The sequence below is a fragment of the Arvicola amphibius genome, chromosome 9, assembly GCF_903992535.2.
Source record: "Arvicola amphibius chromosome 9, mArvAmp1.2, whole genome shotgun sequence".
NCBI classification, from domain to species: domain Eukaryota; kingdom Metazoa; phylum Chordata; class Mammalia; order Rodentia; family Cricetidae; genus Arvicola; species Arvicola amphibius.
This window is the reverse complement of record NC_052055.2, coordinates 32,481,928-32,505,855: the sequence shown is the minus strand read 5'-3', so window position 1 is coordinate 32,505,855 and position 23,928 is coordinate 32,481,928. Positions and strand designations below refer to the sequence as shown.

At 38.9% G+C, this 23,928-nt stretch overlaps 1 protein-coding gene across 2 annotated transcripts in view; it reads left to right on the top strand.

The window, feature by feature from the left end:
- Positions 1–23,928, top strand: part of LOC119823931 (focal adhesion kinase 1-like) — a 77,617-nt gene that overhangs the window by 30,096 nt on the left and 23,593 nt on the right. For both annotated transcript variants that reach the window (XM_038344064.1, XM_038344065.1), the window contains exon 3: positions 16,452–16,766. In XM_038344064.1, coding sequence (XP_038199992.1) covers positions 16,667–16,766 — 100 coding nt within the window. In that variant the 5' untranslated portion in view covers positions 16,452–16,666. The remainder of the gene's footprint in view (positions 1–16,451; positions 16,767–23,928) is intronic.

Sequence of the window (23,928 nt, the reverse complement as noted above, 5' to 3'; positions counted from 1 at the left end):
TAATAAAGAAGAATCACCTTATTATCAAAAGATGAGACTTCTACAAGGATCTAGCTACTGAAAAGGAATTAGGCTGGTAGGATGGCTCAGTTGATGTTGTGATGGGAGTGGTGGGCTGCTTCCCGCCACCTGGCTAGCTTTACCCGAAATAATTAATGGAAACTGTATTCATTTAAACACTTCCTGGCCCATTAGTTTCAGCCTCTTACTTGCTAATTCTCATATCTTGCTTTAACCTATATTTAGTAATCTGTGTAGCACCACAAGGTGGTGGCTTACCAGGAAGGATTTTAGCCTGCTTCCATCTCGGAGAGGAGAGCTATGGCGTCTGCCTGAGGCATCTGCCTGACTCTGCTTTCTTTCTCCCACAATTCCATTCTGTCTTTCCCGCCTACCTAATTTTCTGTCTATCAAAGGGCCAAGGCAGTTTCTTTATTAACCAATGAAGGTAATACATAGACAGATGACCCTCCTCCATCAAGTTGATAAAAGTGCTTTCTACACATACCTCATGACCCAGGTCTCTGGAACACATGGTGGAAGGAGAGAAACAATTTGTACATACACACACACACACACACACACACACACACACACGTAAGTAAATGTAATAAATAGTGAATGATTTACATACAGCTCAACTTAAGAGCAACTCTACTCCTGTTTTGGAGCCAATGCAGAGTTATATTTGAGTATTTTCATTCATTCATATTCATATTCTCTCTTACACATACATACACACAGACATCATCTAACAAAATAAAACTTGTTTTGTGACAAGAATTTAAAAACTTTTCATTCCTTGCTGGCCAGTGGTGACACACACTTTTAATTCCAGCACTTGAGAGGCAGAGGCATCTCTCTGCATTTGAGGCCAGCTTGGTTCACAGAGCAAGTTCCAAGAGAGCCAGGGCTACACAGAGAAATCCTGCCTCACAAACAAATAAATTTAAAAAAACAAAAACCAAAACTAGCTAAGTATCAGCAGACATCATTCCATAGTTGTTGCATCCTCTTGTGACACACTGTGCCTGGAAGTGTGAATCAACCCCTTTCCCTTTTAAATTGCTTTTGATCAGTGTTTCATCATAGCAACAAAATGCAACCAGAACAAACCAACTAAAGAACACAAAAGGGAGAATGTTATTTATTAAACACAAGTCACATATTCTGTGGATATTGACATGTGAACAGAGTAGTTTGAACTCAGTTTTTCTAATTGGATCAAAACAGACTTTTTCATGTATTATTTGTTTTTTTTTTTTTTAAGGTTTATTTATTACCTATACAGTGTTCTTCCTGCATGTATGCTTACAGGCCAGAAGAGGGCACCAGATCTCATTACAGATGGTTGTGAGCCACCATGTGGTTGCTGTGAATTGAACTCAGGGCCATTGGAAGTGGAGCTAGTGCTCTTAACTGCTGAGCCATGTCTCAAGCCCCTTCAAATATTATTTGTATAGGACAATTTTAGCATAGACATGCCTTTTGAGAACATGTAAATTTGGAGTACTTGTTTGGTTTGTTTGTTCTGATTTATTTTAACCTAAAGGCATTTCTTTAGATATAAGAAAATTGTGTATTATGGAGGTTGTGTTTGAATCAGCACAGGCAATGGTATTTTAGAAGTTGAGTTATATTAGGATTCTCCCATGTTGTTTAAGCTGTGGTAGCTCTGGAGATATTTTACCAGATTTAAGTTAATAGAAACATTCTTTCTAATATCCATGAGATAAATTTAATCAGTCTTCAGTTCTTTTAATCAGTAATAGAGCACAATTATCTTTAAATTGCTAGAAGTGAGAAAATGCACAATATGTAAAAGTACACCTTCCTGAACCTAAGAATTACAGGTGCACATTAAACTAATTACCTTCCTATCTTTTCTTTCTGAGACAAGTTCTTTTTGGCTTCTCTGTGTAGCCAGCCGCTTTGGCTGTCCTGGAACTTGCTTTGGAGACTAGGCTGGCCTCAAGCTCACAGAGATGAGACAGGTTCTTATAAAGTAGATCAGGTTATTTGTGAATTCATAGAGTTCTGCCTGCCTCTTCTTCCCAATTGCTGGGTTTAAAGATTTGGGTCACAATGCTGGGAATGAATTGAATTTCTTAAAAATATTCATGAAAGTTTATTGGTTTTTTTTTTTTTTTGATAGGTTTTGATACCCTATTGAGCAGCTTTGTAGCATTTTCCTCTCATAAAATGTTGCTTTAAAAACCACAGCAGTGAGTGGGAGAGGAATTAGTAGAAAATATGTGTGCAACCGATTTTTGTCTGAATCAGTTCTTTATTTGACTTTTGGAAACAAGGTTGTTCTTAAATGTCCAGCCTTCAAGGCAGCACTGTAATGTGTAGTTTGGTGAGAAGAGTGCACTTTCTTCTGTTTGCAGCCTGACTTGTATCTGTAGCTGGCTATGTGCTGATGCAACTGTAATATAGTACAGTTATATGGTGATATATGGTAGGTACTTGGTGATAGCCTCTCGAACAGTTGGTATTTGGGAACAGAAGGTGATGACATTTTGATCCTGCTGTACATGGTTTATTGCCTCATTATATCAAGGTATTTTCCCTTAGAGATCACTGCGTTTATTTTAGTTTTTTAGGAGGCTTAAAGCATGTTGTGTGTCTGAAGACATTGACAGTTGCTTTAGCCAGGTGGCAGTCACACTGCAGTTGTCATTGCCTGCAGCTCCAGTGTGGAATAACAACACATAATACATTGGATCTAGTGTGTTACTGTTGTACTATGCACAGTGAGTTAATCATTTAAAATGTCTTCTAAAATGTTGCATTTTGACCTATTTTCATTGAAAGGTCAGCATAAATACAGAGGGGTACTAAAATTAGAGACAGTAATAGTAGCTGGGTGTAGTGATGTACTCTTGTGATTCCAATAGTGAGAGATAGAGGCTAGAAAGTTAATAATTTGAAGCCAGCCTGGGCTACATGAGACCCTATGTCAAGTGCCCTAACACACTTTAGAGAGGAAAGAAAAAATAGGTGGAATATAAATGTAAAAAAAATGTTTATTTCTTATGTTATAGGAAAAAATTTTGACAGACCTTAAATAAAATGTATTATACATACTATATAGAATGCTTGCCTAACATGCATGAAATTCTGGGATTGATCCCAGCACTGCAAAACAGATACCAACCTCACTTTCAGTTCGTCTGTCTTTAGGCTCTCCCTGTTTAGACACCTGGTTTAAATGCCAGGTCTCATAGTCTGCGCCTTTCCGTCAGCGTCATTTCATTCCTCTTTGCTGGGACAAAAATATGCCAACAAAAGCTGTTTAGGGGAGAAAGGTTTTATTTGTCTGACAATTCCACTATTGAGCTAGGACATGGAAGCACTTAGTCACTTCCATCTGCGAACACTGAATTAATGTGTGTAAGTACCCAACTAATTTTTACAGCGTTTAGAATCCCTTGCCTAGGAATGGAGTCGCCCACAGTGGGGCTCTTATCACCACAATTAAGTAATAAAGATATTACCCCTTGGACATGTCCTCAGGCCAGCACAAATCTAAAGAGTCCCCTTGATCATTAAGACTCCCCTCCAAGGTATAAAAGCCCTTGACAGCAACCCTCTCAGTTGGTTGCATCCCCAGTTTTGTTATTTAATTTATTTTATAATTTAAGACAGGGCCTCTGTGTGTAACCCTATTGACTTGGAACTCCCTGAGTAGATCAGGCTGGCCTCAAACTGACAGTGATCTTCTGGTCTCTATCTCCCAAACCCTGGGATTATACCATTTATTATTCTTATTATTAGCTTTTTGTTTGTTTGTTTGTTTTTTTCCCGAGGCAGGGTTTCTTTGTATAGCTTTGGAGCCTGTCCTGTGTGGAACTGTCTTTGAAGACCAGGCTGACCTCGAACTCACAGAGATGCATCTACCTCTGCCTCTCAAGTGCTGGGATTACCACTGCCCAGTGAAAGTTTTTATTTTGAAAACCTTTTTTCTTTTATTGGGGAAGACTCAGGAAGTGAAATAGTAATGATGTCTTACCAGCCATTAACATTTTGTAGATATGCTTTTACGTATTATATAAATTTGTATTAAGTATTTACTTTTTTTAAAGAAGATTTTATTTATTATGTGTACCGTGTTTTGCCTGCATGTATGCTTGCAGGTCAGAAGAGGGCACCAGATCTCATTATAGATGGGTATAAGCCACCATGTGGTTGCTGGAAATTTAACTCAGGACCTCTGGAAAAGCAGCTACTGCTTTTAACCTCTGAGCCATCTCTCTAGCGAGTTAAATGCTTTATTTTTATTGACCCTTTGAGAGTAAATTTACTCGTCATGCACTTTACCCTAAAAAACCTCAGTGAATATTTGTTGGCAGCAAGGATGTTTTACAATGCCAATGAAGTAATTGTCAAATTAAAAAAAAAAACTTTACATTTGCTATATGCAGATCTGTGGTGGTGTTCAGGCAGTTTTGAGTCTGAAGGGTAGTTAGGATGTTCCTATGTCTCTATACCTTAAGTTGTACAGAATGAAGCCTAGCAGGACAGGGCTTCCAGTCTTCCTCTGCTGCCACCGTTTTTTATACACTAATCTCTGACATCTTCTCTACCCTATTCCGTTTTGCTTCAGTATAGTCTGTGTCCAAATTGTGGCAGTTGACCTATTTGTATTTCTTAACAGAGGTTCTTCCCCTTGATACATAGTCCAGTCCGGTTGTAGACAGTATCCAGTTATGTTTCCTTAGTCTTTTTACTTGGGGAAAGGTTTGTCTGCATTGATGATTTTGAAGGATATAGTGTGTTTTTAGACTTTTCCCCTAATTTGGGTTTGTATAATGTTTTCTGATTATTGAATCAGAGTTACTCATTTTTAGCAGGCTTGTCCCAGAGAGGATACTGGGTATTTCTTAGGATCATGCTAATACACTGAACAAATCTGCACTGCTGCTGCTTCTGTTGTATGTTAACACTCATGACTGAGGGCATATATCAAGGCAGTCCTATCAGGGACCAGAGATAAAGCTGTGCTTCCAGCAGTGGCCGACGAGTTCTTTTCAGAGACTGCAGCCAAGTAAAGATGGGATTATTGACTTCACCACAGAAAAGAATTTCAAGACAGGCCAGTTTGAAGCAAAGCTGAAATGTATTAAGAAGAGGATTAATAGGTTTTAGCAGAAATTAATAGGTACTCAAGGGAAGGCTAAGACACACCCAAGAGTCTTGGTGTGGGCTTCTCAGGAGATTTAAACTTGTGGCTTCACAGTGCCCACAGAGATGATTTTTAGCGATTTTTGAAATTGTCTATTAAAGGGTGGTTAAGAACCATTCTCTCTCTCTCTCTCTCTCTCTCTCTCTCTGTGTATGTGTGTGTGTGTGTGTGTCTGTCTCCTCTCTCTCTCTGTCTCTGTCTCTCTGTCTGTCTCTGTCTCTGTCTCTCAAAAGAGTTCACATCTGGTTCCTGGGGTGCTCTGGTGCTTTGGATAGGACATGGGGTTGGTGGGAAATTAAGGTGTTTTTACTGTAGACAAAATCTTAATAGTCTTGTTTGTGAGAGTTCCACATAATTTAATTGTACAATTAGGAAAGGAGTAGGGCCGTACTAAGTTATATATGCTTAGGCCTTAGGGTGGTATGAATATCCCCCATAGATTTAGATATCTGAATAAATACTTGGTCCACAGGTGTTGGTGCTACTTGGGTAGAATTAGGAGGTGTAGCTTTGCTAGAGCCAAGTGTGAGGTTTCAAAGCCACACACCATTTCCTAGTTTGCTTCCTTTCTTGGAGTTCAGGATGTGATGTCTCAGCTCGCTGCCACATTTGTGGCTTCTCTGCCATGGCAGACTATCCTCTGGGACCAAAAAACTCTTCCTTCTATGAGTTTACCCTAGTCATGATGTTTTCTTACAGCAACAGGAAGATTACTAATACAGGCCTTAAGCATGGTTTATTGCCATTTTAACATTTATATCTGAAACATCTCTTTATAGAAGCAGTGTTATCTCTGTGTCTGCAACCTTTACAGAAAATGTTATTAATTGTGCTGGAATTCATGATACTTAGTTGACAAAAAACTTAAGTAGACTCTAGGGTGAACAATCCTTTTCTTACCCAGAGTTCTGTCTCAGTCCCTGGACAGGTCTGATTCCTAGGAATTCGTTAGACTTGCATATTTTAAATTTTAAACCCTGTCTTAAAATTATTGAATACAGTAAGGATGGAATATAGATTTTGTTGTTGTTTCCTTCTCTAGAATGCCTCCTTCAAATTATTTTTCAGCTACTCTCAGTGAGACTTTTGTCACTAGAGCCAGGCCTGGCTGACTTGGGGAGCATTGAGTCAAGGGGCAGTGGACTCAGACTAATTCCAGGAATCTTGTGTCTGTAGCCCTGCAGTAGTTATGTTTTCCTCCCCACAGGGGTTGGCCTTGGCTTCTTGGAGTCTTCTGTTATATTGCAAACGTATTAGCTTTTGTTGTTGTGACAAAATAAATACCTGAGAAAAAGTGCCTTAAGAAGGGTTTGTTTTTGCTTTTATTTTGAGAGTTTAGTACATCATGGTGGGAAGGGTGTGGCAGGAGCATGAGGTGGCTGGTTATATTTCATCCGCTACCAGGAAATAGAGATGAATGCTAGTACTCAGTTTGCTTTTTCCTTTTAATTCGGCCTGTGACCTCAGTTCAACAGAACAATGCCATCCACAATCAGGTGAATCTCTGAATCTTGTTGACAATGAATCTGAACCATCACGGCATCTTTGCAGTCTACCACAGATTTATATTTAGATTTAGACGTGGGACTAAGGAGGTGGCTCGGGGTAGAGGTACTTGACACCAAGCCTGATGACTTGATCTCAGTCCCTAGAACCCACATGATGGAAGGAAATAACCAACACCCACAAGTTATTTTTACTTCCACACACGTATAGTGATACATGCAAGTGTGTACACATACAGTAAGTAAATAAAATATAATAAATTAAGAATAGATTTATATTGATACTATTCTTCCTACTTTTCCCTTAAGTTTGTATCAGCTTGTGTTCTGAGTTATATGACCAGATGCTTAACCTGCAGTCCTGAAATCCAGAGCAGGGCATGGTGCCAGGCAAGAGGGTTCAGAATCATGGCACATGCCAGATGCTATGAGAATTTTCACGAGGACATTTTTTGAAGATTTGGCCTGCCTTGGCTGACTTTTTGGTGTCTTCAAATATTTTTTTAAGTGATTTTGTTAAATTTTTGTAGACGGTTTTCTAAGAAAGAATGAAGAAATAACAAAATCCCTTCAGAGGCTTGTGACTCTAGGTCCAAAGAACTAGAGATAGGTCTCCAAACCCCCATATCTCACAAAGGCCTATTTTTTCATAGTTTGAGGGTATTGCCCATCATGAGGGAAAACATGGTTACAGGTGCAGTTTGCAATAGGAGCTTACTTGGGCAGAAAACAAAAAATATTTTATTCATCTCAACAGACTTCTTTTTTGTACTTTATTAATCGGTGCTCCAGCCCATGATATCGTGTCCTCTACATTCAGGATAGGTATTCAATTAATCCTCAGGAAAGGTTGTTGCAAACACAACTAGAAGTATGCTTCACTAATGCCATAGGCCTTTCTCTTTGTTGATGTAGTCTCTTGCATCTGCAGTGACTACCCAGGCCTTGTACACTCTTCATTAATGTTTGTTTTCTTTTACCTTTCTTTTTCTCCTTCTCATCTTAGAGAGACTTGTGTTTCCAGAGGCCTATGGACTGGTCCACTCCAGTGGGTGTGTAGAATGGGCATTGGTTTAGGAAAGGAATATTATAGTGACATCTGCAAACTACAGTGCTGTGGTTCTGTAGAGCTGGCATGCTGTGTCCCTGCATACAGAAAAGTAATATTTCACAACAGTCTGGGGGCCACTCCCTTTGGGGGCCATTTTCTTTCAAACCATGACACCACCTTTCATGGGCTCTTTTTACATTAGCTCCTATGTGCTTCCAATTTCAACATCATTGGTTCCTTGTTTAGGAAATCAGGGATTGAATTTTACAGTCTCTTGTAGAAAGTTGCAGAGTTGTTGCTCTGAGTATTTCTGCTCTGGATCTTAACAAACACCTTTAATTGTATAAAATGCTTTGGCACAGAGGACTGAAATGAATCCGTACTACTTCACTCTTGTGGTCCCCATTCCTTGGGTGAAAGGACCGAATTCCTACCTTCCACTTCTATTTAAAGAGAAGTTTTCTTAACTTCTTAGAGAATCAAGCCCCACACCTTCGGCACAAGTTGAAGTATCTCTGCCTCCCACATTCCAGGACTGTGGCCACACCAATTCTGCTCTTTGTGAGCTGTGAACTTCTTCAGTCCTAGTTCTTTTGTGTTCTCTACTGCTAGTTCTTTATACAAACATAGATACAGCAAGTACACTTGAAATGACAATAGACATTACTAGGTGTCAGCATCTCTCAAAGCTCTTTATGTTGAAAGTGTTACTTAATTTTCAAAATAATTATGAAGTCTATGTGCCGTTTTTTTCTTGAGACAGGTCAGACTGATCTCAAGTCCATAATCCTCACTCCGCTTTTCCTGTGCTGAAGTTACAGCCTATGCCTCCAGAGGCCATTGATAGATGCTAATGAGTTTAACTACTGAGAAAACTAAGTTATTGGAAACTTTTTACCAAAGAAGTCAGTGTCACTCAATTCCTGTGTTGTAGAGTTGGGGTCCAGTAGTTCTTGAACCCAGTTGCTGAATGTACCTTTGAGTTTTAAGGTGGTGGGACAAGAGATGATTTGGGCTTTGGTGTCACATGACTTTTCTATTTTCACAGAGTTTAATCTTGTAGTTCTTCATCTTTCTAAATCTCAGCAATGTTGGTATTAGTATCTTACAGTTTGTTAGGGATTAAAGATTCTAAAATGTAGAAATACTGTACTATGTTAGAGTGCTGGGTTGGGATTGAGTCCTTCGTGCCTGATCATGGTCTGTCACTCCCATTCTCTTGACTAACACATGGTCATGTATTTCACTAACATTTCATGGGTGTATCTCATCTTGACCTCATCTTTATTATTTTGTTGCTTCCTCTTGCTGAACCTCTCCCTCCTTTCAAATAGTCTCCCTTGTCCTCGAATGTCTTATTTTAAATATAGATTCTGTCTGAGAGGAAGTGTAGTATTTTCCTTCCCTTAGTCTGGTGTGTTTTGCTTTATAGGATAGTTTCCAGTTGTATCCTTTTTCTGTTTCTCTATATGGTGAATCAGTTTTTTTTTTGCATATATCCCATATTTTCTTTATACATTAGTTTATGGGTATCTAGGCTGGTTGTATAACACGATTTCCGTGATTAATACTATAGTAAACGTGCTATGATAACTTCAGATCCTTTGAGTATATATTCAGAAATGTGTTGTTTGGTTTTTTGAGACAGTTTCTCTGTGGCTTTGGAGCCTGTCCCGGAACTAGCTCTTGTAGACCAGGCTGGCCTCGAACTCACAGAGATCTGTCTGCCTCTGCCTCCCGAGAGCTGGGATTAAAGGTGTGCGCCACCACCGCCCGGCCTATATTCAGAAATGTTAATAGCTGTGTTGTATGAAGCTTAATTTCCTTAATTCACTATACTTACTTCCATAGTGGCTTTATTAGTTTATATTGTGGCCAGCATTTATTGTGTTTTCTTGGTGGCATCTATTTTGATTGGGATGAGATGGAATCTCCTTGTAATTTTAATTTGCATTTCCCTACTGGGTAAGAATGCTGATTATTTATTGGTTATTTATACTTTAAAAATGTTTAATCAATTCATTTGTCCATTTTGTTGTTCATTCCCAGATGCCCAGACCCAAAATAACCACATAGAAACTATATTAATTAAATCACTGCTTGACCTATTAACTCTAGCTTCTTATTGGCTACCTCTTACATCCTAAACTCGCCCATATCCATTAATCTGTGTACGCCACATGGTTGTGGCTTACCGGGTAAAGTTCCGTCCCCAGCATCTGTCTCCGGTGGGGCTATATGACATCTCTTTGACCCCACCTACTCTCTGTATATCTCTTCTAGCCTGGTTATATTCTGTTAAGCCATTGGCCGAAAGCAGCTTCTTTATTAACCAATAAAAGCAACACTTATACAGAAGGACTTATCACACCACTATACTAAGCTGTTTTCATTTTTGTGAACATATTTTCAGAATTCTTTCATTTTGAAAATTCTGTAGCCAATGACTTATATTTTGTCCATGCTGAAGCTCCTTCTCAACACCATTCTGCCTTTTGTCTTTATGATTAGACCCTCTAAAATAATACACATTTGAACTTTTACAGTATCTATTCTTTTGGCTTATTTTACTTAGCAGTATATCCTTAAGGTTCATACATTGTGACAATCTTGATTGTCAAATTAATTGGATTAAGAAATTTTATCAGGCAGCTGGGTAAGGTGGCCCATGCCTTTAATCCCAGAACTCCAGAAGCAGATGAATTTGAGGCCAGCTTAGTCTGCATAGTGAGTTCCAGGCCAGACAGAGCTACTTAGTGAGACCCTGTCTCCATTAAAAAAAGAAAGGAAGGAAGGAAGGCAGGCAGGCAGGCAGGCAGGCCTGCGGTTATTGAACCTGCTTCGGGTATATTTGTAAGGGCATTTTCAGAAGTAGGTGTTGGTCTCTGGCATTTTGACTTGTAATGAAATGAATTTGTTGTTATACCATTCATCTTGTGATTGTTGAGAGTATGCATTTTAAAGACAATTACTGACCTAATGGATAGGAATATTAAAAAAGTATTTTTGATAAGAGTTGCTTTTTCATGCCTATTTTATATTTAAATCTTGCTTAATTTAGCAATTTATTTTCTAGTGGTTCTGGTGTATGCTGGAATCCCAGCTGCCTGGCTAGTTGTGCTGTGGGGGGGAGGGGTTTTGACGCTGATCTTGGGGCTTGAACCTCTTGAAGAGTAGAAGCAACCTGTGTTTGTTCTCTTCTTATCCCTTTGGTTTTCATTATTATTCATTTGTCCTCTGTAGGGGAAATGAAGCCTGGGAAGGGCCTATTTCCTGCCTCTTTGGAATCCTCGTAGTTTCTGGGGTTAGGAGATGTTACAGGTGATGATATTTGTGAATTCTGCCTTCTTTCTGAGGGTTTGGTGCCTTTGAATATCCCCATTAGAATGCTGGCTATTCGTTTGATAATAGGTGAGCTGCCCAGTTTCTCTCTTCAGTTGTTAGTGGCCACAGGGCTTGTAATTGCATATGTGTAGTTGGAAGTATTGAGAAAATTGCCATCTAGGGAAAAGCAAATATTGGGGCTACAGTGCCTGGGTGTGCTGTACATTCACCAGAGGTTAGGGTGGTGGTAATGGGATGATAATATCTGCCTCTTGGGATTATTAATGAAAACCAAGTGAACAGACAGACATTTTAAAAGTGCTCTGAGCAAGGTCTAGCACATAGCAAGTGGTAACTTGGTTCTTAGGTTTGTGTTGTGGCTGACTGGCATGCAGTTGGTGCTGGGTATAGGATGGCTGTTAGAAGTGTCCTTGTTTTACAGACACTGAAACTGAGGTTCCAGCTGGTCTGGTGATGATTTATCCTTTGTTTCACAGGTAGTTACCATGAATTCAGTGCCTTCTCCAACTTCTTGCGGTGTGACAGAAAAGAGAGATACAGCAGCTCTTAAAAACCTGGCAGGGAGGCGAACAGTGGTCTTACCAGCACTTTTGGGAGTTTGTTGTACTAGGAGGCTTATTGTCTATGCTCAAAAGGTATTTGGTCCTTTATCCATTAGCAGAACCATAATGTTTGTCAGGCTAAGAAAATTGTTTTATAGTGGAAGCAGTGAGACACAGTGAGATAATTAGTAATCTTTTTTGTTGTTGTTGTTTGTTTTTCAAGACAGAATTTCTCTCCTCTGTAACAGCTCTAGCTGCATGGAACTCACTTTGTAGACAAGGCTGTTCTGTAATTTATGGAGATTCGCCTGCCTCTGCCTTCCAGAGTGCTGGGATTAAAGGTGTGCATTACCACCCGGCTGATAATTAGCAATCTTAACAGATATTAGCTTAGTATGAGATTCCTAGCATTGGAAAGTTGTCATATATTATAAATACTAGATGCAGGTTGGAAGTGTTGCATTTATTTAAATGTTTACTTCCTTATGCAGACATAGGAAGAGTCACAGACTTCAAAATATATACATGTGTAGTATGAATACTATTTTTCCTAGATATTCCTCTAGTCAGTTGTCAGAAGAGCATTTATTTCTCTTTTTGCTCCCAAAAGTATTCTGATGTGTTTGTGGGTAAGACTAACAGATAAGGCCACTGCAACATTATAAGAAATATGACAGACAATTTCTTTATTTATTTTAAAGATCTATTTATTTATTCATTCATTCATTAATTAGTTAATTAATTATACAATGTTCTGTCTGTATGTTTGCCTACCATGTGGTTGCTAAGAATTGAACTCAGGACCTCTGGAAGAGCAGGCAATGATCTTAACCTCTGAGCCATCTCTCCAGCCCATGACAACCAATTTCTTATTTTTATAAAAATATTTTTTGACATTTATAAGCAATTCATTGTTAAAAAGTTTGCTTTGGCTAGAGAGATGTGTGCAGTGGTTAAGAACGCATACTGTTTTTGTAGACCTGAGTTTAGTTCCCAGCACAATATCATATGGCTCACAACTGTCCATAACTCCCACTCCAGGGGATCTGTTGGTACTTCAGCCAGTGGAGTTTAGGAGGAATATCGGAGCACTGTTCCTGTGGTTTATTGTATAGCTGGGATATTAACCGTCTGCAGCTTTTCCTAGGCTCTGTGTTGCTTTTTCTCTTTCACATTCACTCTGTAACTGTTAAGCCTCTGACTAGAGGAACCTGAAGATGACATGGTATCCAGGATGGAGACAGGATGTATCATTACTGTGTGTGTGTGTGTGTGTGTGTGTGTGTGTGTGTGTGTGTGTACCTTTTCTGTGGTCTGGGAGAGAAAACAAATTTCTTCTGCCATCTTCTTGGTTTCCACACTTCTGTGGTAGCTACTATTGTAAGATGCTGGAGATTGTGCTAGAATAGACACCTTTGCCTCCCGTCACAAAGTTTACATGTAGTGGGGGCAGCTAGGCAGTAAACGATGTATAAGTAAACTATGTGAGGAAATGCAGTAGGAAAGTAGATAGGCCATATAGATTCAGATGTAGTGCTCAGGACACTTTGAGTAGGTACCATTTGAGCAATCCTTGACAGGGAAGGGACATGACTAATAACTAAGGAAATATCATTCCACATGGAGAGACAGCAGGAAGATCAGTGCAGTGGTTGCACTAAGGAGAACAACACATAGTGTGAGATGAGGGTATAGACAAGGGTATTACACAGGGTTTTGCAGACTCTGCTAAGTATGTTGGTTCCTATCTTGGGAAAATTAGGGAATTATTGATGAGATTCAAACAGAGGAGTGAATGACATGCTTGCTTTTTTGAGAGCATCAGCAGCTGTTGGGTTTAAGTTATAACCCAAGGAAGCAGGTTGGAGGCTGTAGCTATAGTCTTGCAGGAGCTTTGGCCAGAATGTGGACAGTAGACATTGAGAAGTACATAGATAATGATGTTCTGAAGGTAGTCTTTCTGACAGATCACTTTGAAGCAAGAAGGCAAGTGTGACTAGGGATGAGAGTTCGGGTTTTCTACACATAGTACTATCTTTCTTGTAAATTTTAGTTGAATGTGTTTACTTGTGAAGTAGTACTTATCAGAGTTGCATTTAATATGCTAATACTAAATATTTAATTGGAACATCACAGAATTTTTAATAGATGCTGATCCTTTAGATTTCTCTATGGTCTATATCTGTTCTTTTAAAAAGATGTTACTTGGTTAGGATCCCCCCGCCCCCCCACCCCGCACACACATACAGGGTTTCACCGTGTAGCCTTGGCTGCGCTGAAACTCACTTTGTAGAACAGGATATTCTTGAACTCACAGAGATCTGCATCTCTTTGCCTCCCAAGTGCTGAGATTAAAGGGTATGCTACCACTGCCTGTTGTGGGTTATGGATTTAAAAACTTACTTTGTTTTTAATATTTAACAAATACCATACAGTAGTAATTATATGCTTCCCCACCCCGCCTCCCACCCCTGGCAAGCTGCTTGACCCCTTTGAATCTTCAAAATGAGGAAGTTATCTCTTTGGAAATGTCTCATAGACTAAGGCTTTTATTTAAACTATAACTATAGGTTTTTGCTTGTTTTTTAATACAGGATCTTTCTGTGTAGACCAGGCTGATCTCAAACTCAGATTCTGCCTCTGCCTCCTGAGTATTGGGATTATAGGTTTGTAGCTCTATGCCTATCTATAACTACAGTTTTTAGAAAAGGTTCAGGTAGTCCTTTTGATTGCTGTTGGCACTCTCCCCCTCCTTTCCAGCTATCATCTGGCGCCATGGTTTCTCAGTGGGCCAGTGGTTTCCTAGGTTTCTGTAACTATTGCCTCAGTATACCTTTAGTCATTTTAGTCATTTGCTCTCTGCCAAAAGTAGAAATTAATCATCTTTTATATCCAACTTTTCCACCCCTTAAAAAACTTAACACATTAAGAGATGGGGATATTTAGACAGTGAATAATAAAGTTAGTAGTAGGATGCAGAGAGAGCCCCATCCGTGGATTAAAACCAGAAACTGGGTTCACCCTGTCCTTTCTTCCTATTCCCTTCTCTTAGGGTTGTACTTGTCTCTTCCACCATCAGTGCCTTAGCTCCAGCCACTCTTTATTCTGCTTTGGGAGTCCTGAGGCAGTTATTAAATTGGGCTGAAAAAATGATTCCTGGATTAGGTGGGGTGGCTCAGAGTCCTTGGATCACAGCTGAGCATGAGGACCCTCCCTCCTTGCAGGGCCTTGCCTCTAGAGTCCTTGTTATCATGGTGGAAGCTGTGCAGTAGTGGTACTTTAGCTCAGTAGGTGTCTTGAACAGTTAGGTGCAGTAGGAGTAGCTTGTGGTGGTAGTGGTGGTGGTGCTGGTGCTGGTGCTGGTTTCTGAAAGTTACGAGTTTCCAGTATACTCACCCTTGGCTTGGATGACTTGTGCAGCTTTTGGTGCTTGCTCAGGTTAAACTCCAAGCCATGCTTATGTGATAAGGCCAAACTTAGTGTGCTTCCTTTTTCCAGGATGGCAATAGTCCTCCATGACCCTGCCTCCTCTGTAGTGGCCTAGAATATCTTTTTTGGTCTGATGGCTCTGTTTGCTAGCTTCTTCTGTTCTTCCAGCCTGCTTGCAATGTTTTTCTGCAGTTCTTTCTTCTTAGTATTGTCTAGGGTCATAGTTCATGCCTGGGAATAATGTGCTTTCAGGGGGGCTCAGGAATGGTTGTTGGAGCTCTGGCAGCTGTTAGACTCTGAGTGGAGCTCAGGGTCAAGAACATCTATTATCGCAGGTAGAAGGAAACTGTCCTGGACATTGCTGGGTACAAACATGCTTATTGTTTTAAGTATTTGTTCAGCTCCTATTTTCAGAAGTCAATAAATCAATAGAAAAACTTTGGACATTTACATGTAAGGCCAGTGCTTGAGTTCTGCTTAGTTTGTGGGGTTGTGTGACTGACATACTAGACAAGCTTGTCTAGTATGTCAAGCTTGTTCTAGCTTGTCACATACTAGACAAGCTAGAACTGTGGAGCTTCAGTGTGTAGTACATATACTTTAAGGGCGACTTCCTACTTGCTGTCCTTATGCTCACATGGAATGTGTTCAGATAGCTTAATTTTTGTCATGACCTTGACTCTCGGTCTGAATCGAAAAAGCAAGTAGTTTTGTATTTTTTAAAAAAAGTTGCTGATGTAGATTGTAAAAGTACTTTCTGTCCTACTCAGGTATGAGTTAGTTTTCATCTTTTGAGCCAGAAAAAGGAATCTTGTATCCCTCATTATTCTTTAAGCATATTTTAAAATAAGTTGACTACCTCAAGTTCTAGTTTGTTTTTTAGATAGTCTATATGTATTTATTTATAGATATATTGAGAAAATATCAATGAAGGAAAATTTTACCTTTGAGCTATTTGGGCTTATATCGGTTTCCTCCACATTTGATTTTTGCTTTGAGCATAATATTTTTTCAAACTTTATTTTATCAAGTTAATTATTTTTAGTTTAAGACTAGAATTAGGCTGGTAAAGTGCCAAAGGCATGATTCTGAAGACAGGAATTGTTTAGTAACTATCTATGGACAGTTGATCTGGGTCAGACTGGATTTGCAGCTTACTCAGTTTTAAGAGTCCACTGTCATTTTGTAAACAGAAGCCTGCCAGATGAAGTGAACAGAAGGGCGGGATTAGCATATTCATAAGGTGCTGGCTCCAGGACTTCTTTTCTCCTCCCCTTTCTCCCTCTCCCTCTCCCTGAATGAATCTAGAAAGGCAGACCCATAGGGTCGCATGACTAGCTGGTTTTATTCTGTTCAGTGGCTTAATCTGGCCAGGCTGGTCTGTGTTTCAGATTGCGGAAGAAGATTCGGTAACTGAGAGGCCACCGTGGAGCTGCTGGAAACTGTTACAGAAGGAGCACCTCTCAAACCGTGCTTCAGGCTCTGAAAGGAGCACAGGGGAAGCTTAACTTATACGTCTTGCTTTGGATCCAAGCAAATACTGTCGGAGCGATGAACTGGGACTTTGTGTGCGGACTCCTGGCTTGATCTTGATAGGATTGGGTGTATGTTGTTGGAGCGGGCAGGCCAAGAGGCCCTGAGACCTACAGGTGCCGTCTGTATGGAGAAAAGCTGCTGTAGTCCATTTCCAGTGTGTTGGGCTAAAGGTATAACAACTTAAAGATCTGTTTAGTGTGTACTTATGTCAGTTCATGCTTTTGTACTAAAAAACAGCTAGATAATAGTTCTTTCAGAACTTAGAGTTACAATTACATTTGAGAAAAAAAAGATGTGGTATAGGTTTACAGCTGGTGCATAAAAACCAGTTAGGCGACTTGCAAGTAGAAAATGAAACATTTGTATGGAAATGCTCTTAAGCTATCTAAAAATCATTTTTCTGTGCTGTCCTGTGGATGCCATTTATTTTGCCATTTTCATTTTACACTCAGGACAACTTATCTCTTCTGCGCCATAGAGGCTTTTAAAGAACAAAATGATTAGTTTAACTTATAGATAAGAGGAGAAAAGGGTATTTGTGGGCTTAGTTGTTTTAAAGTGGATTTCCTTTATTGTCTATATGCCTTGTATATTAGCTTGAAGCGCCCTGTTATTTTGAGAATATTACTACAGTCAAAAATACTGTTGGTAGTGAAGGAATTTTCTACTTCAGTGTGAGAATTTGTTTTCGATGCAGAAGTATAAATATTGAAGTAGAGGCATCTTCATTCCAGCATTCAAGGTAGCATTTAGAAAGCATAGTTAAGTTAAAGAAGCTGTAAAAATTTGTGCATAACTCAAGACAGACAAATTCAACTAGAAATTGTTTTGCTTAGCATAGTGTTGAATATTTAAGCCATTAACATACTTAATGATTTCATAAAATATTTCATAAAAATATTGTCACTATGTGAAAAGTGTTTTTTGGTACTGTGTTAATCTATTTAAGAAGGCTTTCAAAAGGAGGAACCTACACTTGGGCAAGAACTACACTTTGATGAATGAACTACAGGCTTATTCAGTTTAGTTTTTAGGCTAAAGATATTAATATTAGTACCTCTAGATTAAGATGTGTTAGGATCACACTTCAGTTTTCTAGATTGTTTTTCATTGGTTGAGTTGTCTCTATTACTTATTCGTTCCTTTTTAGGCTTTTGCACCAAAGCTTGCAATATTTGAACTATTTTAATATCTGAATAAAGTCCCCATCACTTTTATCATACATAGGTACTCAGAGTAAAGATTTCATCCAGTTAAATTGAAGCTCTCAAATTTTAAAGGACATTGACCTCTTACTGCTGTAGTTTTGTGGCATGAGGACTATGAAATACAAGTGAGCATAATTGAGGCAGAGCTCAGCCTTCCTGAAGCATTTGTAGGTTGTGTCCAGAATGCTATCTCTATAATACGATGGTGCTGAGCATCTGGAGTAAAGCCCTCCAGACTGGAGCTAGCCAAGAGCTAAAGACCTAGACCAGTGGGGTGTTAGCAACTGGATTTCCTACTTAAATACCTACATTGGCCTTAGAAATGAGAACTTTTAACAGAAAAGAGATAGTAGTGTTTTGGCTCACCACAAAGAAATTGATCAAAGCAACATGCTTTTCAAGTGTTTGCAGACTAATTAGAGAAATACAAATAGCTGATTTTTTTTTGATTAAAATGTACCTTTTGGTAGATGACAGACTGGATGAGGGGAGCAGAGCTTTTAAAGCAGTGGATGGGAAATGGGACACATCAAGGGGCACAGTGGGCCCCATCTCTACATGTAGCGCCAACAGCCTTCTCCTCTCTTGGATAGTCTGGTGGTTCAAGTGGAGGAACTTGTCACCTAGTCCTCTTCAACTGAGCATATGCTTTTGCAGTGATTGTCCAGTGCAGCTGTCTTTAAATTTCCTCTCTGACTACTTGTTTTCCTTTCTCGCATGAGACACCTGGCCCCATTTATGTTAACACTGTTCATGATAAGAACAACGATGCTAGTGTGTAGTAATTAGCTGACTCGGTTATTTCAAGTGTAACAGTTAAAGTATGTAGACAGAGTTAAAACCTCAGAGCCAAAGAATATACAAATCTCAGCCTGCAAATGGACATTCTAAACCGTGTATTTGTTTCAGCTAGTCTTATTAACCTCAAAACACATAGCAGTGTCCTAGTTTTAAAAAGACATAAGATTCTTACCAGGACAGGCTAAAAATAGTAGGACAGACCTATATTTGTATACTTTGAAGTGGATCTTCAAGGTACCCTTACTTAATACTTGGGGGTCTGCTCTTTAATAGTTAGTATATTTAATTTGCTGTGAAGAATCACCCAAGAAGATTATATTTAAAAATATTTAAGAAAGGTATGTACCCACATTGTGATTTTCTAGGCATAATTAAGAATACTAAGAGAAAAATATTCTCAGAACATTTGGTTGCAAAATGTTGGGTTGGGAAAACTCTACTTCTGGGGTTTTCTAATTATCAGTTATACTTTGTTCCATCATTTTGGAAAAAAAGACTGCAAATACCATAGTGATGGTTTGGTTTTTAGGAAAAAGTATGTTTTCTGGTTTCTTTAATTTTTCTCCCCAGTAATAGAGATTTTATGTACTTCTGACTTATGCAGTTGAAGTCACACTTACTCTGCATTCAAATTTTAAATTTTATCTGTTTATCCATCTATCCATCTGTGCAGTACATCTTTCCTTCTCTGTCATACTAAAATGACAGTGCTTCTTGGGACTCTTAGCTGTCCTGAATCTTCCCCATCTTAGTATACATTGGGCTCCCATGCTCTTATTCATGCTATAGATCCAGAATGCTTCTTTGACTTTCCCTTCCATGCACAATAAGTTCATGATTTTATTCTGATTGTTCTATATACAGTGTATGTCTTGAGTTAATCAATTTATGTCTCTGTTATGTCTGCTCTCGCTGTGTCCATACATGTTTGTTCATCCTTCACATAACTGTTGGAGTAATTTTATGAAAACAGAAATCTGATATTTTCCTGATATTTTTCAGTGACTTACTAGATTTGGATCAAACACCACATTCTTACTGTGCCCCACAGGCTCACTTTATCCTTTCTCTCTTGTATTCTCCATCTCTGAGCTATTGTCTTGCTCATTGGCAGTGTAATCACTTTGGTTTTGCACATTGGGAAAGCTCCCTCTCAGATCTTCTGTATATGCTGATGCCACCATTAGAACTGCCCTTCCATTCGGTGACTCCCCTAGTCCTATTTACCATAAGGATACCCCTTAAATGAGTTCTCATCCCTCAACCTAGCCAGGTCCTCTCCAAGGTTCCTACCAGCGCCTGCACTTCTTTGTCACATTATATACTGTGATATATCATTTCACAGTTACCTTGTCTGATTTCTGCCTCCCTTAGTAGACTTAACATCCTCTGGGATAATGTGAGTTTTTTTTTTTTTCTGCCTGGTGAATACTAGGCAAAAAGGGTGTTATTTTAATATTTGTTAATGTATTCTGTATAGAATAAGTTTTATTTTAAGGGCTTTTCAAGAGCTGACATTCCTTTGCTTATATTATGTTGTATTTGGGTGAACCTAGTTTTAATACTCATCGAATTGACTGCTCTAATTTCACTGTATTTGTGTATGTTTTTCTTCTGAAAATAAAAGTGTATGTGTAGAATTTAGCATAGCAGCCTGTAGAGTTGGTAGCTGATGGATATATGCTTGTGTATGGCATGGCTTTGGTCTTCAGCTACTGTCAGTTATTTTATACTTATTTGATTATTTTACTAAATATTTCTCATGATTCTTTTCTAATTTACCTTTGTTAGCATTTTCTCTCTTTTTTGGGGGGGAGGGGTTCAAGACAGGTTTCTCTGTGTTAAGAGCCCAAGTTGTCCTGGAACTCACAGATATCCACCTGCCTCTGCCTCACAAGTGCTGGGATTAAAGGTATGTGTGACTCCTGCCTTACAGCATTTTCTAAAAAAAATGTTTTTTATTTTGTGTGTGATGTTTTGTCTGCATGCATGTGTCTGCAGCACATGTATGCCTGGTGCCCATGAAGTGCCCAGGAGGTCTTAGATCTCCTGGAACTAGTGTTACATACAGTTGTGAGGCTCCATGTGGGTGCTGGGAATTGAACCTTTGTTCTCTGGAAGAACAGAAAGTTCAAGAATAGATTGTGCTTTTAACTCTGAGCTATCCATCTCTGCAGCCCAAAAGGTAGCATTTTTGAGAGTGCTGTGCCTCTTGTAACAGGCAAACTTTGTTCCTCAGGTACTAAATGTCATGTGTGAGCTGAACTTGCACATGCACATGAGTTCATGTGTATGGCTCCATTCATTTCTCATAAAGGTCTCTAAGATAGGAGTTCATTAGTATTCCAGTTTTGCAGAAGAGATTTTAAGGCACTGAAGCCAAATAACTTGGCAATGGTTACTTAGGTCACAGAAAGCAGAGTCAGGTTCTGAACTGTGGGGATCTGACTCAGGTGTGAATGTTCTTAATCATCATGCTATGCATGCTTAAATGGGAAGATTATAAGATCCTAATGGAATTGTTCACCTTGTCTAATGTTTGCATGTTAAGAACATATCTGCTACCTTCAAGTTTTTTTTTTCCTAAATTCATCAATCATCATTTTACAAGTTGCTGAATGTACTTGTTAATTTTCGGCTGATGCTAAGGAGTAAAAGGCACAGATTTCTACTCCCTGAATTGATAGAAGGTATGAAACGTTACATCTGGGTTGGGGTCTGAAACAGTCTGAAGTACCTTGTTAGGTAGGCCCACGTGAGAGGATTATTCTAGGTAGAGAAGGAAAAGGTGGAGAAGGAAATGCCCAACAGAATGCATGACAAAGAGTCTTGATGGGATGGCAGTGTGTCCTGGAAGAGAAGAGTACCAGAACTCTGGCTTTCCCCCTGACTTTCTCACTTGTCTGGCATGAGATGAAATAATCTAAGGTGCAGATCAATTCTAATAAAATTTTTCTTAAAAATAGCTGAACGAGAAGAGTACTCCTCCCCTAGGAAACATGGCTCTGTCCTCTCTGGTGTGATAAACAGTGGATATTGCCTCTTATGTCTTAACAGGAAGACTATTGTGCTCCCCCCTTTTCTGTTGTGAACATTACAGCAGCCCCTCACCATAATATTGTAGTGGGCATTAGTATGTCTTCATCACGTTCTTTCCCGACTCATCAGTATTTGTTTCAACTATGGGGAAGTGGTAGGAGGAAGTGTCTTTGTTTGATTTCAGGAAGAACGTGTTTAGGGTTAAATATGTTAGCTATAGTTTTGTCTGTATTTGAAATTATTAGTATTATTAATTAATTGAAAATAGTCTACTTTTAGTTCTTTATTTCATAAGGCTCTTTTATTTATAGTGAGAAAGATGTTAAATTTTGTCAAATTTTTTTCAACCTCTTGAACATATGAATTTTTAAAAGAACAATACGATCTGTTATGGTGTTTGAAAAATATGTTTTTGATGGTGTTAAGGATTGAAACTATGTCATGCAGGTGCTAGGCTAATGCTGAAGAAGTGAGTTGTATGCCCCAGTCTGATAGATATTAAGTTTTGAGGGTTAAGTCAACTCTGGTGGAATTAGCTTGCCCCCCCCCCCCCCGACTCAATATTTGAATGCTTAGTTCCAAGTTGATGAACTGTTGGGAAAGATTAGGAGATGTGGACTTGTTGGAGTATATGTTCCATTATTGGAGGAGTAGGCTTTGAAATTTTGGTAGCACATGCCAGGCTCAGTGAGTGTCTTTTTCTCTGTCTGCTGCCTGTGGATCAGGATATAATTCTCTGAGCTATTTCTCCAGCACTATAACTGCTACCATGCCCCCTCCCCCCACACACACCCATCATGATAATAGACTAACTCTGAACCTGCAGCAAGCATCTAATAAAGTGCTTTCTAAGAATTACCTTGTTCATGGTGTCTTTTCACAGCAATGGAACAGTGACTAAGGATGGAGTTGGTATAAGTGGGGTATTGCTGTGACAAGCTTGATCGTGTTGTTTGGAGGAATATGAAAGACTTTGGACTAGAAGGAATATTGGGACTTTGGATTAGAAAAGTTGATGATGGAAGTCACAAAATAATCCCACACCAGTTCAGAATTATGAATAATAAAAGGGTTATTTATTTAAGGGAAAAACTTACAGACCACTGTCATAGATAACAGTCCTGCATGAACAGGAACAGAGTCTAGCAGCTGGAAGCTGGAGCTGGAAGCAAGAGAGCAGCAACACTTTTACAGCTGCTTTTACAGTATAAGAGACCACATCCAAGTGGGCTGGTATCTTAAAGGCTATATTGGCTGAAGGAGCAGAATGTGCTCCCACAGCGAAAAGTGGTTGAATCAATAAACAGGACTTACTGGATCAGCCTAATAGGAACATGGAAGACAGTGATGCTGAGGATGATGTGGCCTATAGGGGCCTAGATCATGGGATTTCAGAGGGGAGGAATATTAGTAAGTGGCCAATCACAAGACCATTCTTGTGATGTTTTGGTAAAGAATGTGACTGCTTTGTGCCTTTGTTTTTTTTTTTTTTTTAAAAAAAAAAACTGCTAGAGACTTACTTGAAGAATTTTGGATTAATGGTGTTGACAAAAGAGATTTCAAGATAGCCTAGCATTAATAGTGTCACTTGATTACTAGTGATCACTCTTAGGCAGATCTATAATGAAAAAAAAAACAGGATCACTTGAACTCTGTGGTTGTTATGAACCAAACATTCATGGCCAAGTATTTATTTGGATATGTGTTTTCAGTTTCTTGGAAGTACTCTTGGTGGTGAAATTTTGGGGGGTCATATAGTGGTTCTGTTTAGCCATTTGAGGACCTGCTAGATGGATTTTATGTTGATTGTGCTGTTTTTTACATTCCTACTACTTGAGGCATAAGGGTTCCTGTTTTCTATATTCTTGCCAACACAAGTAGTATCTTTTCTAAAAAGTAAATTTCTCATAACTTAAAGAGTTTCTAAAATATTAATGGTGTTGATTCTACTTCCTGTGATGTTTATGGCATATATACTTTTATGTTTGTTTTCTACTTTTTAAATTGAAACTTTTAAAATATATCACTTTTCTCCTTCCCCATCCTCATTCCAACTCTTCTCCTACTTCCGTTCTCTCTCAGATTGATGGCCTCTTTCTTATTACATATATACATACACACATGCATAAGTATATAAATATAATTTGCTGGGTCTGTTTTGTGAGTATATATATATCTATCTATATATATATATAGTGATATATATAAAATTTGGTGGCTGACCGTTTTATATTAGATTACCTATTAGGGGCCTCATCTCTGGGAGAGGTTACATTTCCCCTAC